The following is a 16,094-nucleotide window of genomic DNA, read 5'->3' as shown; positions in this document are numbered from 1 at the left end:
ATCAGCAAAGTTGGAGGCATTGCACCCCACCAGACGCTCCAGATAAGGTCCAGGCAGCGTATTCATGAACATGTTGGCCATTTCCTTTTCCAACATAGGAGGCTGAACACGAGAAGCTATCTCCCTCCAGCGTTGAGCGTATTCCCTGAAGCACTCATTGCTTTTAAGAGACAGATTCTGAAGTTGAGTTCTGTCCGGAGCCATGTCTGCATTATACTGATACTGCTTCACGAAAGCCTCCGCCAAATCCCTCCAGCAACGGATGTGGGCTCTATCCAGCCTCATGTACCATTCCAAGGATGCCCCAGCCAGGATGTCCTGGAAGAAGTACATAAGTAGCTTCTCGTCATTAGAGTATGCAACCATTTTACGGAAATAGGCTTGCACGTGAATTTTGGGGCAAGAGCTGCCATTGTATTTGTCAAAGACCGGGACTTTGAATTTCGGTGGCACTCTCACACTTGGGACCAGCCCCAAGTCAGCAACATCTACTCCCAGAGGATTCTGTCCTTCCACAGCTTTCAGCCTCTCCTCTAATCTTCTAAACATGGGGTCCATGCCATGGCCCATGCCAAAGTCTTCCTGAAGTAGGGGGAATTGATCAGTCTGATCATCATGGACGAGTTGTTGATCAAGGTTGACATGTGGGATCGGGATAGGCCCCAGTCCATTGGGACCATTAGCCTCTCCAGCTGGAGGATCATCCAATGTCTCTGGTTGAGTAGCGGCGGGGTTCCTCTGCATCATCTGTCTGAGCTCTTGCTGTCCCTGAGCCACCCCTTGAACCACATCCATGAATTGGGTCATGCGGATCCTCATCTCAGCGAGCTCTGCTTGTACACCTTCCATTGCTCTATGTTGATTCCTTCGGGTACCGTATCGGTGAATGCCTGAGTCAGTTATCCTGCTGATGAAACACCAAACAATTGAGAACACTGCGGCAGTACCTGTTATGCAAGACATGCTATGGATATGCAAATGCAATGACATGTTTATCAAATCCAAAAGGTATTCTACCCCCTTGATTCCAGTCTCTCATCAGATAAAATATCCCTTTTAAAAAGTACCAGAAAAACCCCGACTAGAATCAAGAAGAAGATATAAACCCCACAGAAATGGATAAACATGTGTTAAATGATATGAATGCAGAATGATGTGATGCAATGATGTGAATGCAATGCAGCGGCATGGAAATCAAGATTGTTGTATCTGCTTGAACATCTGTCGGGTTGCACTGTTTGAAGAGAAACCCACTGAGGGATATAATACAAGACCAAAACTCTGCTCCAGAAAACCGGGTTGGTTGAAGGTTAAGGTTTCCTGAATTTAGCCTGCCCCTCACTGGTAGGTTCTAAGAACATAAGTTTGTCAACTTCGGCCCTTCAGTCGCGAATAATACGTTTACCACTGGAGGTTTGGCATTATTACGGGACAAAAGACCTCCATTGACTCCCCTCAACAGGACATCCTAAAGCAAGTTCCCAGTCTCGGGGTTCTCGGATTGAGCAGCGAGAATGCGCCCACCAGAGCTAACATAATCACGTCTCGGAGGAGAGGCCTCGACTGAGTTCTCGGGAAATGGTCACCAGAGTCGACGATTTCTAGAGGAACATCCTGCCGTTACGGAACACCCGTAGGACATAATATATCCAAAAGAAACCTCGTCTGGGTGTGGTTCTTCATGAACGACTTAACGTAGCAATACACCACGCAAGCCTCATGACTATCCACTCTAAAACCTGTATGTACACTCAAGCCTGGGTAATGGGCTTATCTCTCATAGAACACCTCATCCCAACAAACAAACAACAGATCCAACAAATACAGCAGATGAATGCAAGCAGGTAAATAAATGTACAAAAGCATGAACACCCAATAAACAAGAAAATCGCAAAAGCTAGGAGGGACTCGCTTAGGGAAACCTGGTTCCCCAGCAGAGTCGCCAGCTGTCGCAACCTGAAAAATACAGTGTGCGAAAAAACAACCGGCAAAAGAAAATGACAGAAGAGTCGCCACCGTGCGTTATTCATCCCAAAGGAGGGAAAGGAAACGCTCGAAGTAAACCTGAAAAAGGAAAGGACAAGACGGGGTCTCGCAACCAAATCTTGGGTTCGGGAGTCGGTTATGCGAAGGGAAGGTATTAGCACCCCTACGCATCTGTAGTACTCTACGGGATCCACTTTTGTAGTTCTTGTCTAAAGGGTGTGAGTTTATCTTGTGCTGTTTACCAAAAAAAAAGGGTTAAATGAAAATGACTCGCGCGGATGTCGCATCCACTGCATACGTATCTCATCTGAATATGAGAATCAGAGTCTTCGTAGCTCGGCTGACCTATGGGTTGGGGGGATGTGTGCTCGCTAAGACATCGCGTCTTATGCCTACGTATCTCATCTGGAATGAGAATCAGAGCAAGCCGTAGTTCGGCTAACTACGAGGTTATGGAGTGGGTTTTGGACGAACGACGTTACTACGCAATCTACCGGATGCTCGACCTTTGGAGACTTACTCACCTGTAGTAGAAGGAGTAAACGTGTGTTTAGGAGAAGAAAAATCAATGAAGGGTTAGGGTTTGGTGAACTCATGCGAAAAGGCAGTCCTTGACGAAGGAACCTGTAAAAAAAACACACAAAAACATTGCCTCCTATCGAGGTCTTCCAGCTAGGAAAGCAGTAAAATGCGGGAAAAATGTAAAAGTATCACGCGGATAAAGATCCAAAGTAACAGCAGTTAGAGGAATGGGAAACCCAGGGATCCTTCCAAGCTAAACACCATCAAAGAAAGTGAGTCAGTACAGGTAATCGGAATGAAACCTCCAGGGGGTATCCCACAAATAAAGTGGAAAACCACACAAGTTATCCCTGCAAAAGTCATGTGAGCCCTCACAAAAACTCAACAAACAGGTTAGAGACAAAAAAAATAGGGTAATCAAGGGTTGCCCCCAAATCAAAATGTAACCACATGAATCATGCCATTAAAATTCACAAAAAAGACATGCATCAAAAGGGTATCAAATTCACCCATAATACCTCATACATTTAGAGCATTCAAATTAAAGGCATAAAGATGATGGATATAGGGCAAACCTAATTGGAGAGCTTGATTGAAATTGAGTTGCACCCGTGAGGTTTACAAAACAATCTTTAGGGTTTATGTGAGGCGGAGGTGATTCTGTGCAGTTGAGTTCCCTTCAGGGTTTGGAGGCTGCTCTGAACTCTGTTAGCTCTTCTCTCACTATCTTTTTCCTCAGGGTAATAGGAATAGAAAATCTTTGTTTCACTGAAACTCTAGTATTTATAACCTAATATTGGTAGCTTAGTGGGCTTTTGAGAGAGGTCCAAGTCTGAGATTTTTTTCTTTTATTTATTTATTTATTTATATTTTTATTTATTTTATTTATTTTATTTTTTTTATAAATAAAGCTTCTTGGATCTAATTCTGATTGACATGATGAAATGCAATGTATCTAATGTTAAATGACCTAAAAATGAATGCATGCATGAGGTGTAAAGCGTATGCTTCCAGGAAAAATGAAGGGTAAATTTTGGGGTATTACACTAGCTGCTACGAATGAAGGCTTTGAGTGAGAGAGAGAGAGGGAAACGAAATTCCAATTAGAATGACAATGCTTCTACCCAAGAGTTCTATTTATAGAACCACATGTGTGGGCTTCAAGCTGAAAAGCCCACTTAAGTGTATTTTGGTCCATATCTCATAATATGTCAAAATCACTTAAGTATTTGGTACCTTACCATATTTCGTATTCTACTTAAGTACACCGTACCTTACGATGTTCCTTAGTTACTCTATCTCTCATCAATCCGTCCTTTGTGTGTGACCCTATAGGTTTTCGCGGCGTTGACAATTATATTAAATCACGTATTTAACATAATAAACAGTAAGCGGTATCTAGCAACACATCACTGCTACCCAAGTCACGAAAATGTCATTTGATCTAACAAAACCTCCTGTGATAATAATTATGTGTATAATTACCCCTTTGCCCTTATGTCTATATGAACACAAGGCATAGACCGTGTCATCCTTGTCCAGTTCAATATTGGGCCCGTAGACATTTATCCTGTTACGCAGGATGGGCAAATTCCATCTAGGTCACTCATGTCCCTTAGCATGCTTTGTGGAGTACCCATCAACTGTCTTTATGCTTATCCAGTTACGGACAATGTTGGATCAGCAACAAAGCACTCGACTCTACATCTATGGTCCATAGTGGTTTCAGGTCGAAGAGTGATATACACCATTATCACCATGAGAATAACTAATGACACTTTGCATAACTTTCTATATAGTATTCTCATAGCGGGTCAATCCGGTATAAATATTACTCTTAATATTCATACCTATGTTTAAGACTTGATAACTCTTTATCCATGATCCATGAGATGTTATCATCAGTCTACAAACATAATAACCTTAATGCTTTAATGTTATCCCACTTCACAATAAAGCTCGACTACAGATACTTTAAGAATAGTGTCCTTATGTTTAATGTGATCTCATGATTAAGGCATACTTGATACATTAAACGGACTAGCTATTCTAGGGACTTTATTAAACAAACATAATAAAGAAAAAGCCTTTTATTATTAATAAATAATTCGATACAAGTACCAAAAGTATTGGCCTCTAGGGCTTACACCAACATGTAGACCATTCATATGATTAAATGGATACCACCTAAAGAACAAATATGGTAGAATTTTTTTTATTATTGTTGGTAGGGATGCCAATGACCAATATCTTCCTATTGCTTTTAGGGTTGTAGATAATGAAACCATGGGCTCTTGGAGCCGGTTTGTTAAGTTACTTCTTGATGACATTGGTGGTACGTCATATCTGATCAGCAAAAGGTATGTGTAATGGTCCATTGATTGTTATTATGTGTAATGTTACTTCTTGATGATGAATTTGTGGAACAAATTTATAATTCAATTTGGATTTTCTATTAATTCTCTCTATATTGTTAATCTTTTTTGTTTGATTAATATGAGTTTGATGATGAATATCTCTGTGGTTGTTTTTACCTTCACCATGAGTGAGTAATTTCCTAAGGACTAGGGGTTATGGGAATTGTTTCATGACCTATCGTATGATCTGCTACTAGTGATTGGGAGAATTTTAATTAAACTTATTTTATAATCTGAGTGCATGCATTCCAACTTCGTTACAAAAGTAAGTGGTTCTCAGGTTTCGACCGTGGTCTGAAAGGATATGTGTCGATATCGAAGCACAATTTTTTAAACAACCTAATCTGATTGGATAAGGATTTGATACTTAAAACATTGGTCCCTGTGGTTCGATATTTATTTTATTACTTCGCGAAAACTATGCACTTGCTCCTACATCATATTCGACGAAAGGTCGAATACAACTTGTAATAGTAATAGTTTTGGATATTCGACAGAGAGTCGAATACAACCAGTCATAGTTAAAGATGCATGTATTCGACAGATTCGAATACAACTTGTTGATGATAGTTCGTTAGTTATTTTGAGATTTCGTGATGTGCAAGCAGTCTCATTATAAATATGGAAGTACTATGCATTTGTAAAGTACACAATTGAAAAGAGAAATTTTTCATTGATAGAAAGATCAATAATATTTTTCCCTTTCACTTAAATAACCCCCACTCTCTCTAATTCCATCTTCTCCCTCATTCCTCCAAAATTTAACCTTCTTCTCAATTCATTGTGCGAGAGAATCGTCTTCCAACCAAGATGTGGTTGAATCACTCTAGTGAAAAGTGAAGAACAAGAATCTTGGATCAATCAAAAAAGTGATTGAATCTTGTTCTATCAAGATCGATTTCAATAGTACCAAATTTTAAAAAATCAACATATACTAACTTTGTTTTAAGAAGGGGAGAGGTATTTAGGTTAAAGAATCAACTTTATTAGATAGAAGGGGTGTAGCTAATAAAAATCGGTGTAGATAGTACTAACCTTATAAATAACATCGAGGCCCATGGTTTTTCATTTATGGACACGAGGCCTGCTCATTCCTATGGTAGAGGAGAACCAGAAGAAAGAGGGAGATTACAGAGACAACCTCGGCGTTTTCGTGGTCATAGACTCTTAATTCCTCAAAAATCAAACCTTAGTCCAAGACAAAACTCTTCTCCCTTAACCACATCATCGTTTAAGATTCCTTCCAATAGGCATAGGAAATTTCAAACGCGTTAGATCTCTGTCGATATGCAAATAACACGATGGCGAAATTTTGTGTCCATGAAGAATCACATTATTCCATCCCTTGAGCATTTCTCAGCTTTTCATTCTACTCCATGTTGTTGTCACAAATGGAAGAGCACTCCCGTGAGTTTTTTGTTTTGCGTGTTATGAATTGTTACATTTGTCTATTGGAATTGTTTGGAAATTAATGCAATGTTTTTTTCTGGGTTCTTGCAGGATATAAAAGGACAGCAACCATCTAAGGTACGTTTTGCTTGCAGCATTTTACTTTAGAAGGGAAAAAAAATCATGAACATTTAGATTCATTTTCTATTGATGATGTAGTTGATTTTGTGTTGTAGTTGATAACTACAAGCAATTTATGAAACAAAAAATGAAGCATTTTACAGGTTCTAAGACAGTTAACTGGACTAAGTTATCTGAGGCAATGTATCTTTGTTAGTAATATACGGATGTCATGTTTGCATCACACCCTCAATTTTGAATGAGATGTTGTTGAGATCATGAAGACTCTTTGTATTCTGGATTGTAGAATGTTTTTGTGGCAATCCAAAAGTTCAATTGTTCTGGCTTAAAGATGTTTTCGTAAAGGTCATTTATTTACGAACATATATGAATTCAAAACAAGTAAATGAATTACATCAATTTGGGCACTTCGCGTAGCGTTTGCATATGAATTCTCGCATTCCAATATCGGATTCTTTTCATTCACTCTCCCTTCAGTAGTTTTTTTTTATGATATACTGTTATGAACTATGGTCTTTGATTTAAGTATTTTCAATGAGAGTTTTTTATAAATAATTTATGTTTTTTCCTATGCATATTTATGAACAAATATGCAATATATATATATATAAGCTTGCACAATTGGTAGGATCTTACTATCCGTGTTACGATCCACCGATTCATGATCTTGTGACCCCTCCGCAATCATATGTAGGATCTCGATTCTGCCTACATTGGTTGGAAAAACTTTGCTTATTTGATTTATATAACTATTGATATAGTTATTTACTGATGCTGGAAATGTTAATTTCAGAATCAAATCAAATTCGTAACTCGTCAAAAGCGCGCTGATGCAAAAAAAGCTTTAAAAAATCTCCTTTACAATAGTGGATCATCAAGATTTTCATTTGAGGTATGCTTTTTACAAACAAAAAAACTATCATTGTATGTCAGGATTATCTTTTGTTTTATTTACTGTTGCAATGATTGCTTAATATTTGTTGATGATGTGGGCAAAGTTTGTGAATTGAATTAAGATGGACTGCAATGCAAGGTCTATCTCCCTGATGCGGCAAGCAGTGGCCGCAGAGATTTATGTCCTCCCATTATCTATTGTTGAGAGTTGAGACTGAGAGGCTGATGAATTCGTTTTTATCTAAAAAACGCATTATCTACTGTGTTCTATTAGAATTACTGTCAAAAATGCAAAGGCAGTGTTTTATGGTGTACATTTTTGTAGGACAAAGAAACGAAATGGAAATCTGATGGAAACTCCAATGATCGTTCAAATAGCCATCCCAATAAAGGTCAACCAAAGTCTGGTCGACGATTTGGTGGAAAACCACAAAAGAAAACTAAGCGTGAGTTCCTTTCGATTTGCAGATTCTTTTCGCTTGTATGTCATAATTAAAATTTCCAATGTTGTAGCACGTTAATTTGATGAAATTGCACAAATCTCCGGTGTTGTTTTGAAACATTACCACCAAACACACGCTGAATGTTCATTTCCCTAACTATTGATCTCCATTGTGTGTTCAGAAAAAATCAGAAGAGAAAGTTTTTGTGAGGACGTTGATGGCGATGGCCATCCTGAACAGATATTTCAGGCAACATTCGGTAACCGATGTTATACCTGGTCCTACAGCAATATGAGGGGATCTTCTTCTGAACATTCCACATACGGCTTTGAATGGAGGGAAAATACAAATAGGACAAACACAAACAAGTGGAAAAGTGCAAGCGATGATGAGTATGACGATAACGATAAAGATGATGATGATTCATGCTTTGTAGGATCAAGTTCAGATAGAACTATTCTTGGTTTGCCTCCAACAGGTCCATTAAAGATAGAAGACGTTAAAATTGCGTAAGTGCTTTTGGCTTCCTGTCCATATCATACACACGTTACAAATTGCTGATATCTCTTCATTGCCTTTGCAGTTTCCGATTATCAGCTTTAAAATGGCATCCTGATAAACATCAGGGCCCTTCACAGGTTAGTTTGAAATATTTGTTTGACCCATCATCTACCTCTTAAACAAATGTCCGGCACTTATCCTTGTCGCGAATGCAGGCAATGGCTGAAGAAAAATTCAAACTATGTGTAAATGCTTACAAAACATTATGCAATGCTCTCTCCCCAGCTTAGGAGGCAAGATGGCTTTCTCAAAGCTTCCTTAATCTCCATCAAAGCTGGTCACTGGTGCAGCTCTATGTAGGATCAAATTCAATTGGTTGTACCATTATAGTATGATAATCTGAAAAATTGTATTATTTCTCTTTGGTAAAAATAGCTGATAACTAAACTAGTTTATAGCTGATGACGGATAGTTTATAATCGATGATTTCGAAAGAAAATGGTTTCTTATATTATTTGCTTATTGCAATTTACCCTTTTTGGAACTTGAATTTAATCATAGAGATTTATACATACAAATAAAAACAAGGCAATGCTACTATTAATTAAACCTCTTTCTCTCTATCAAAATATAATAGTGTTACATTACAAAGCATTTAATAACTTGAACTAAAACAACCCAAGGTGATAACATCAAAAACAAAGAAGAACAACAGAGGAAGATATCATAAAACCATAGATCAAGATCAAGAACCCAAAATGAAGAGCCCAATTTCTCTTAAACTTACCAAAATAGCTCTCAGGAGGTTCCTGATAATGAATCTCAAACTCTTCATCCCCAATAGCTTCAAAATCAGCACCACCACTCAACCTCATTTTCATATCCCTAAGCTTCTCAGTCGCCAAACCAAGTGTAAGCTTGTGACACCTTCTCTGATACTTGAACCCGTTAATGCATCTAAGAGTCTGTGCTACGGAGACATAGAAGATGAGGTGGGCCATGGAGAGAAGAGTGATGGGGATCCAACAGTGGCGACATTGAAGACGAGACGAGATTGATTGTGCCATGAAGAGTAGAGTGAGGAAGATGAAGAAGATTTGGAATAGCTTGTGGAGTTCCTTTTTTTGAAGGTCAATGGAACGTTTCTTCTCGAGGGTTTTCTCGAAATGGAGCTGAATGATCGTGTTCAGTGCTTGGAAAGCTGTTTCTCTTGAAACTACTTGTTGTTGTTGGTGAAGGTGGTGGTGGTTTTCGTAGTCTGCCATGGTTAACGGTAACAAAAGAGAGAGAAGAAGAAGAAGAGAGATGTTTTGTTGTGTTGTGTTGTAGTAGCTGTGTTGTTTTGTTGTGGTGTCTCTGGACCCGACAATAACGTTTGGAGTTTATTGGAATGTTGTTACCAAATCTAAAAGGTGAAGTTAATATTACACTCAAAAGCTGGTGTTATGTAATTTGTACTGCGTTTTGACAGGGTGTCACGGTAATTCGTGAAGTAAAATAATGAATAAAAACGAAGATGGTTGGGATATAGGTATATTTTAAATTCCATTCAATTTGTAAGATCTAACTATCCAAGAGTTAAAGTAGTGAAAGATAAATGAGGAGCAATTATCCCAAGAAAAGATAAGTGGAGTGACGTGAAGTCAGTCCTGAGTGGGGTGAGTGAAAGCGAAACCCTTTTAAACCGGGCATGAACAAAGAGATCAAAAGAATCCAAAAGTGGTACCAAATGATTTTAAAACGTGTTTCTTAAAAGTATTGGAAATTTTTAATATCCTTATCATCATATTTTTTTCCACTCCAAATCTTTTTTAAAAATCCTTTCATTCTCGATCAATATTTTTATTTTAAATTTTTTTATTATTGTATTTCATCACATCAAAATAATGAAAAAAAAACTAAAATTATCGATAAAGATCATTCATTTCAAATCTCATTGATCATATTAAATTTATTTTTAGTTTGAAAAAACGGACGTTGAATTCAGAGATGCATCTTCAGATTATGTATGAATTCATACGTAGATGCATCTCTATAGATTATCTGTTCTCATTTTTCTAACTCTATTTACATTTAGTAGTTTTTGAGTTTTTTTTTATTGTAATTGTTTTCATTAGATGTGGTGCACTCAAATGTTTTCTCTCAAACATGTTCTGTCTCTGGATGCCAAAGGTGTTGTGAAGGAGGTAAATATTGGCAACCAATTTAAAAATGAGCAAGAGTTTGAATTTCGTGATCACATGCTTCAATGGATACATACGGAGGCCTCTAAACTGAGATTTGGTGTGGTATGGTTCGGATAAAAGAGGTGTGTGTGTGTGTGTGACAATGACGTGCGAAAGAAGTGAGAAATATAAACACGGTCTTTGGAATTTTAAAGTGTCCCTTTAAGTATTGTGGTTATACTTTGGAAAATAAGACATGGAGGTTTAATGTCATATGTGGTTTACATAACCATGACTTTATGTGAAAAGTTAGTCGGTCACCCGATTGCGTGTCGCCTCATGCTAGAAGAGAAAAGAAGGAATGTCTTTTAGACATGACATTGAATTTGGTTCAATCGAAAAACATACTTGCAACTTTGAAACGTAAAAGACGCAAAAAAATTCAAATATCAAGCAATTGTACAATATTTTGTACCAATATAACAAGGCACTAAGGGGGGATAAAAGCGAAATGCAACACACTTCCTTGCAGGTACTAAACATGTGAGGATAGAGTAGCCGTTATAGATATATTTTGGACTCATACTCATTTCTTAAAGTTGTTCAACACATTTCCTGTTGTGCTCATCGTTGATTCAACGTATAAGACCGACAAGTACAAATTTCCACTATTAGAGATGGTTGATGTTACCTATACTAAGAAGACATATTTTGCCAGACTCACCAACTCCAAAATCTCAAAAAAGTGTTTTTAACGAAGCTCACATTAGAAAATCACCTCCTTCACCGCCTCCACAAAAAAAATTATTCATTGACGGGATGTCGGTTTTTATGCACAAATACATTAAATGAATCGTCAATGTTGAGTGTGACGGTGATTGCAGTTTTTGAACTGTTTCGCCTTTGCTCGATAAATGAGAGGATGATCACACACTTGTGTGCCATCAACTTATCCATAAGTTGAGGACCCATAAAGAATCATACATACGACTTTACAGAAAGAAAGAAAATTATAATGCAATTTATGAGTCTCTTGTTCCTTACATTACTGGACCAATATCAGAGAAAAAATGGATGTGCTTCCTTGAAATGGGTCATCTCATAGCAAGTACATATGATATAATTGTAAGAACAAAGTTGGTTCTACAATATATCCCTAAGATTTTGATGATAACAAAGGATGAAACAAAAAAATGGTACTCTAACGAGATTTTTTCTTAGTGTGCAGGACTCTGACCATTTATGCAGGACTCTGACCATACATCAGATAGAAAATTACATCATATATAAAATATTCGATTATCAGATGCCACTCAGAAAGGACACGTCCAAAAGGTTCTGATTCTGATCAACACAGATACCAACGCAACATTAAGAAGTCAGAAGCTCCGATAAAAGACTACTAAATCCAGACTCTGATACTAAAGAAGTCTAGAGCATTGAGAAGCTCTGATGGGGTTATACATAATCATCCTCTGAAGACAAACTCTGATATATCAAGACTCTAACGTAGACTCACCAGTCCATAACGCGTAACCGAAAAGAATCTCAATATGGAAAGAAAGTATTTCAAGAAGGGAATAATGTGGCATGCAAAACTGTTTTAGAAAGAAACAATGAGAGTAATGATATTAATCATTCTTCAATGACCAAGATTTTGTCATCACTCGGTCCTTCACAACGACTATATAAAGGACAAAATACTTCACAAGAGAACACACCTGAGACACACAAGAAGTCTCATTTATCCTCTCTCATTTTTCACGAGTTGCTGCTCTTACGTGAAAAGCTATTGTTCTTATAATTCTGTAATATTTGCTTTTTGTTAGAAGCACTTTATATTACAACTTATACTCTTGCTTGAACTACTTCCTCAAGTGACTCTGCGCAGTCTGAATACTTGAGAGGGCTGAGAGATTATTCTCTTGGACGTTTGGTTGTGTAATCTTTCAAGATTAGTGAATTAAGTCATTTTTGAAGGCGAAATCACATTGGCCGGGTGGACTGGAGTAGCTTTGAATTTCAAGCGAACCAGTATAAAATTTTGTGTCATTTCCTTTGTATTTTGTGTGTGTCTGATTTCTGGAAAAAAAATTACTTCTAAAACAATTCAAACCCCCTTTCTTGTTTTTTCTCAACCTTCAATTGGTATCAGAGCTTCGGCTCTGTTATTGATTTTCTAATCAAACACTTAACAGTGTAGAGAGATCCAGAGTGAGAAAAACTATGGCCAACACCAATGAAAGAGATAGTTACAATGTTAAACCTCTAATATTTGATGGAGAAAAATTTGATTATTGGAAAGACAGAATTGAAAGTTTCTTTCTGGGCTACGATGCTGATCTATGGGATATTGTCACAATTAGCTACACACCACCTGTGACAGACGCTGGCGTTGCTATTCCTAGAAGCAGAATGTCAGATGATCAGAAGCGTGAATTCAAAAACCTCACAAAGCCAGAATGATACTACTCAATGTTATTTCCTACAATGAATATGAAAAGATCACCAACAAGGAAACAACTAAAGAAATACTTGACTCCCTGAGGATGACTCACGAAGGAAATTCTCAAGTCAAAGAAACAAAGGCTCTGGCTCTAATCCAGAAATATGAAGCCTTCAAAATGGAGGACGATGAAGCTGTAGAGGTAATGTTTTCTAGATTTCAAACTTTAATCGCAGGAATCAAAGTGCTGGATAAAGGATACACAACTGTGAATCATGTCAAAAAGATTGTTAGAAGCTTGCCAAAGAAATGGAGACCCATGGTCACAACTTTAAAGTTATCAAAAGATCTGAACAATATCAGCCTTGAGGAACTCATCAGTTCACTCAGAAGCCACGAGATAGAACTGGAGGAAGATGAACCTCAAAAGAAGATCAAGTCTGTAGCACTAAAGTCTAGATCCGAAAGACGCAAACCAGATAGAAACAAAGCCTTCCAGGCTGAAGAAGAAGAAAATGATGACTCTGAGAAAGAAGACTCTGACGACGAAGAAGAATGATCCCTTTTAACCAGAAGAGTAAAACAACTCTGGAGAAAAAGGAATAATAACTTCAGAAGACCAAGACCCAAGGGGATCGATCAGAATCAACTTCCAAAGGTAAGTCAAACAAAGATATAACATGCTATGAATGTAAGGAAACAGGTCATTGCAGAAATGAATGTCCCAAGTTGAAGAAAGAAAGCTATAGAAGAGAGAATTTCAAGAAAAATTCATTCAGAACTAAAAAAGGACTGATGGGCACCTAGGACGATAGTGGATCTGATTCCTCAAAATCAGACTCTGAAGAATAGGCAAATGTTGCACTCATGGCTACCACCTCCAGAAATACATCAGATGGAGAATCTAAATCTGAAGAGGTATTTTCTGATCTTTCTCGCTCTGACCTTGAATCATGCCTTTCTGAAACTCTAAACTCATATCAGAAACTTAAACAAAAATTTAAAGTTGTAAAAGAGGTTCTTGAAGAAACCATCGAAGAATGTGGTAAACTTGAGATGACAGTTTCAGAACTAAAAGATGAAAACCGAACTTTGATATTAGAAAGAGACTCCACAAATAAACAATGTTTAAAACTTGAAAAAGCGTTATCTCAAGCTCCACAAACTTCGAACACAATAATTTATGAATATGAAAAATCTTTTCAAAAGTTTCTGAAAAATGGGATAGAGAGAAGCAGAATGGCATCCATGATTTATGGAGTAAGTCAAAATAATAAAAGAGGAATAGGGTATGACCCCAGTGAAGATAAATCATCCACAAATGACAAACCTAAATCTTCGTTTTATTATCACTACACACATATACAAGCACAATGTTTTGATAATGCTAGAAAACCCAAAGTTCTAAGAAACCCTGGCAAAACTAATCATAAAGGACCCAAAAGATTCTGGGTACCAAGGGATAAGATTGTTTATGTTGCATATATCTTATGCAGTTAAGTTAGGACACCAGTCATGGTACCTGGACTCTGGATGCTCGCGACACATGACGGGAAGAAAGTATATGTTCCAAAGCCTGGAACTAAAAGATGTTGGCTTCGTAGGTTTCAGAGGAAATCAAAAAGGAAGGATCAGAGGCTCCAAAACTATTGGTAATGGAACTCTTCCCTCTATATCTGATGTTCTCTATGTAGAAGGATTAATGCATAACATGTTATCAATAAGTCAATTAAGTGATAACGGCTATGATGTAATCTTCAATCAAAAAACATGTAAAGCAATTAATCAAATCAATGGAACAGTCTTATTCACTGGAAAGAGAAAAAACAATATTTACAAAATAAATCTTTCAGACTTAAAAGAACAAAGTGTAAAATGTTTGATGTCTATTCATGAAGAGCAATGGGTATGGCATAGACGCTTGGGCCACATTAGCATGAGAAAACTCTCTCAGCTAAATAAACTCGAGTTAGTCAGAGGTCTACCCAAGCTGAAGTATTCTTCAGATGCTCTATGTGAGGCATGTCAGAAAGGGAAATTTTCCAAAACATCTTTTAAAAAGAAAAATATTGTTTCCACCTCTAAGCCTCTAGAACTTCTTCACATTGACCTGTTTGGACCTGTTAAAATAGCATCAGTCAATGGAAAGAAATATGGATTAGTTATTGTTGATGATTTTAGTCGCTGGACATGGGTGAAATTCCTAAAGCACAAGAGTGAGTCTCACTCTGTATTCACTGGCTTCTGTTCCAAAGTGCAAAACAAATTTGACTCCAAAATCATCAGAGTCAGAAGTGATCATGGTGGAGAATTTGAAAATAATTTTTTTGAAGAACTATTCGATTCTAATGGAATATCCCATGATTTCTCCTGTCCTAGAACTCCACAACAAAATGGGGTTGTAGAAAGGAAGAATAGGACACTCCAAGAGATGGCCAGAACCATGATCAATGAAACAAATGTGGCTAAGCACTTTTGGGCTGAAGCAGTCAATACATCGTGTTATATTCAGAATAGAATCTCTATAAGACCTATTATGGAGAAGACTCCCTATGAACTGTGTAAGGGAAGAAAACCCAACATTTCTTATTTTCATCCTTTTGGATGCTCTTGCTTTATTCTGAATACTAAAGAACATCTGAACAAGTTTGATTCAAAAGCACAAAAAGGTATTATGTTAGGATACTCAGAACGCTCTAAAGGCTACAAAGTATACAACACAGAAACCAAAATTGTGGAAGAATCAATTCATGTTAAATTTGACGATAAGCTTGACCCTAAAAAGTCAAAGCTAGTTGAGAAACTTGCAGATCTGGAGATTACTCTTGCAGGTTCTGACGAAAAGACCTAAGCACCAGAAGTATTTGATAAACAAATTCCAGATGCAACTAAAGCCTCAACTATCCAGAAGAAATCAAGAAACCGCCCCAACATCTCTGAAGAATTGATTATGGGAAACAAGGATGAACTTTACCGAACTAGGTCAACATTCAAGATACCTAAAGAAATCCCTCTAGGACTAGTATCTCTGATTGAGCCTACTTCCTGTAATGAGGCACTTCAAGACAACGATTGGGGTCTAACTATGAAAGAAGAGCTAGATTAATTCTCAAAGAATGACGTTTGGGATCTTGTTCCAAAGCCTAAAGGAACTCACATTATTGGAACCAGATGGGTGTTCAGAAACAAA

At 37.4% G+C, this 16,094-nt stretch overlaps 2 protein-coding genes across 2 annotated transcripts; one reads left to right on the top strand and one right to left on the bottom strand.

The window, feature by feature from the left end:
* The first annotated feature begins 6,001 nt into the window (after positions 1-6,001).
* Positions 6,002-8,807, top strand: LOC127079954 (uncharacterized). Its single transcript, XM_051020302.1, has 7 exons — positions 6,002-6,332; positions 6,426-6,452; positions 7,249-7,347; positions 7,675-7,795; positions 7,974-8,301; positions 8,376-8,430; positions 8,509-8,807. Exons 1-7 carry the CDS (start codon positions 6,213-6,215, stop codon positions 8,581-8,583), a joined length of 825 nt encoding a protein of 274 aa, XP_050876259.1. The 5' UTR covers positions 6,002-6,212; the 3' UTR covers positions 8,584-8,807.
* An 86-nt stretch (positions 8,808-8,893) lies between these two features.
* LOC127079955 (uncharacterized) lies at positions 8,894-9,825 on the bottom strand. The gene has a single exon (XM_051020303.1). The coding sequence runs from the start codon at positions 9,556-9,558 to the stop codon at positions 8,986-8,988; it is 573 nt and encodes a 190-aa protein (XP_050876260.1). The 5' UTR covers positions 9,559-9,825; the 3' UTR covers positions 8,894-8,985.
* Positions 9,826-16,094: the final 6,269 nt, after the last annotated feature.

This window comes from Lathyrus oleraceus, chromosome 5 (genome assembly GCF_024323335.1).
Source record: "Lathyrus oleraceus cultivar Zhongwan6 chromosome 5, CAAS_Psat_ZW6_1.0, whole genome shotgun sequence".
Lineage (NCBI taxonomy): Eukaryota > Viridiplantae > Streptophyta > Magnoliopsida > Fabales > Fabaceae > Lathyrus > Lathyrus oleraceus.
Note: the sequence above shows the minus strand (reverse complement) of the source record. Positions and strands in the feature narration are given on the sequence as shown.

Bases quoted from the DNA above. Each gene is read 5' to 3' on its own strand.
- LOC127079954 (XM_051020302.1), top strand. From the start codon at position 6,213: ATGCAAATAACACGATGGCGAAATTTTGTGTCCATGAAGAATCACATT. The intron at 7,348-7,674 runs GTATGCTTTTTA...ACATTTTTGTAG, and splicing joins CATCAAGATTTTCATTTGAG to GACAAAGAAACGAAATGGAA. The intron at 8,431-8,508 runs GTTAGTTTGAAA...TCGCGAATGCAG, and splicing joins AACATCAGGGCCCTTCACAG to GCAATGGCTGAAGAAAAATT.
- LOC127079955 (XM_051020303.1), bottom strand. From the start codon at position 9,558: ATGGCAGACTACGAAAACCACCACCACCTTCACCAACAACAACAAGTA.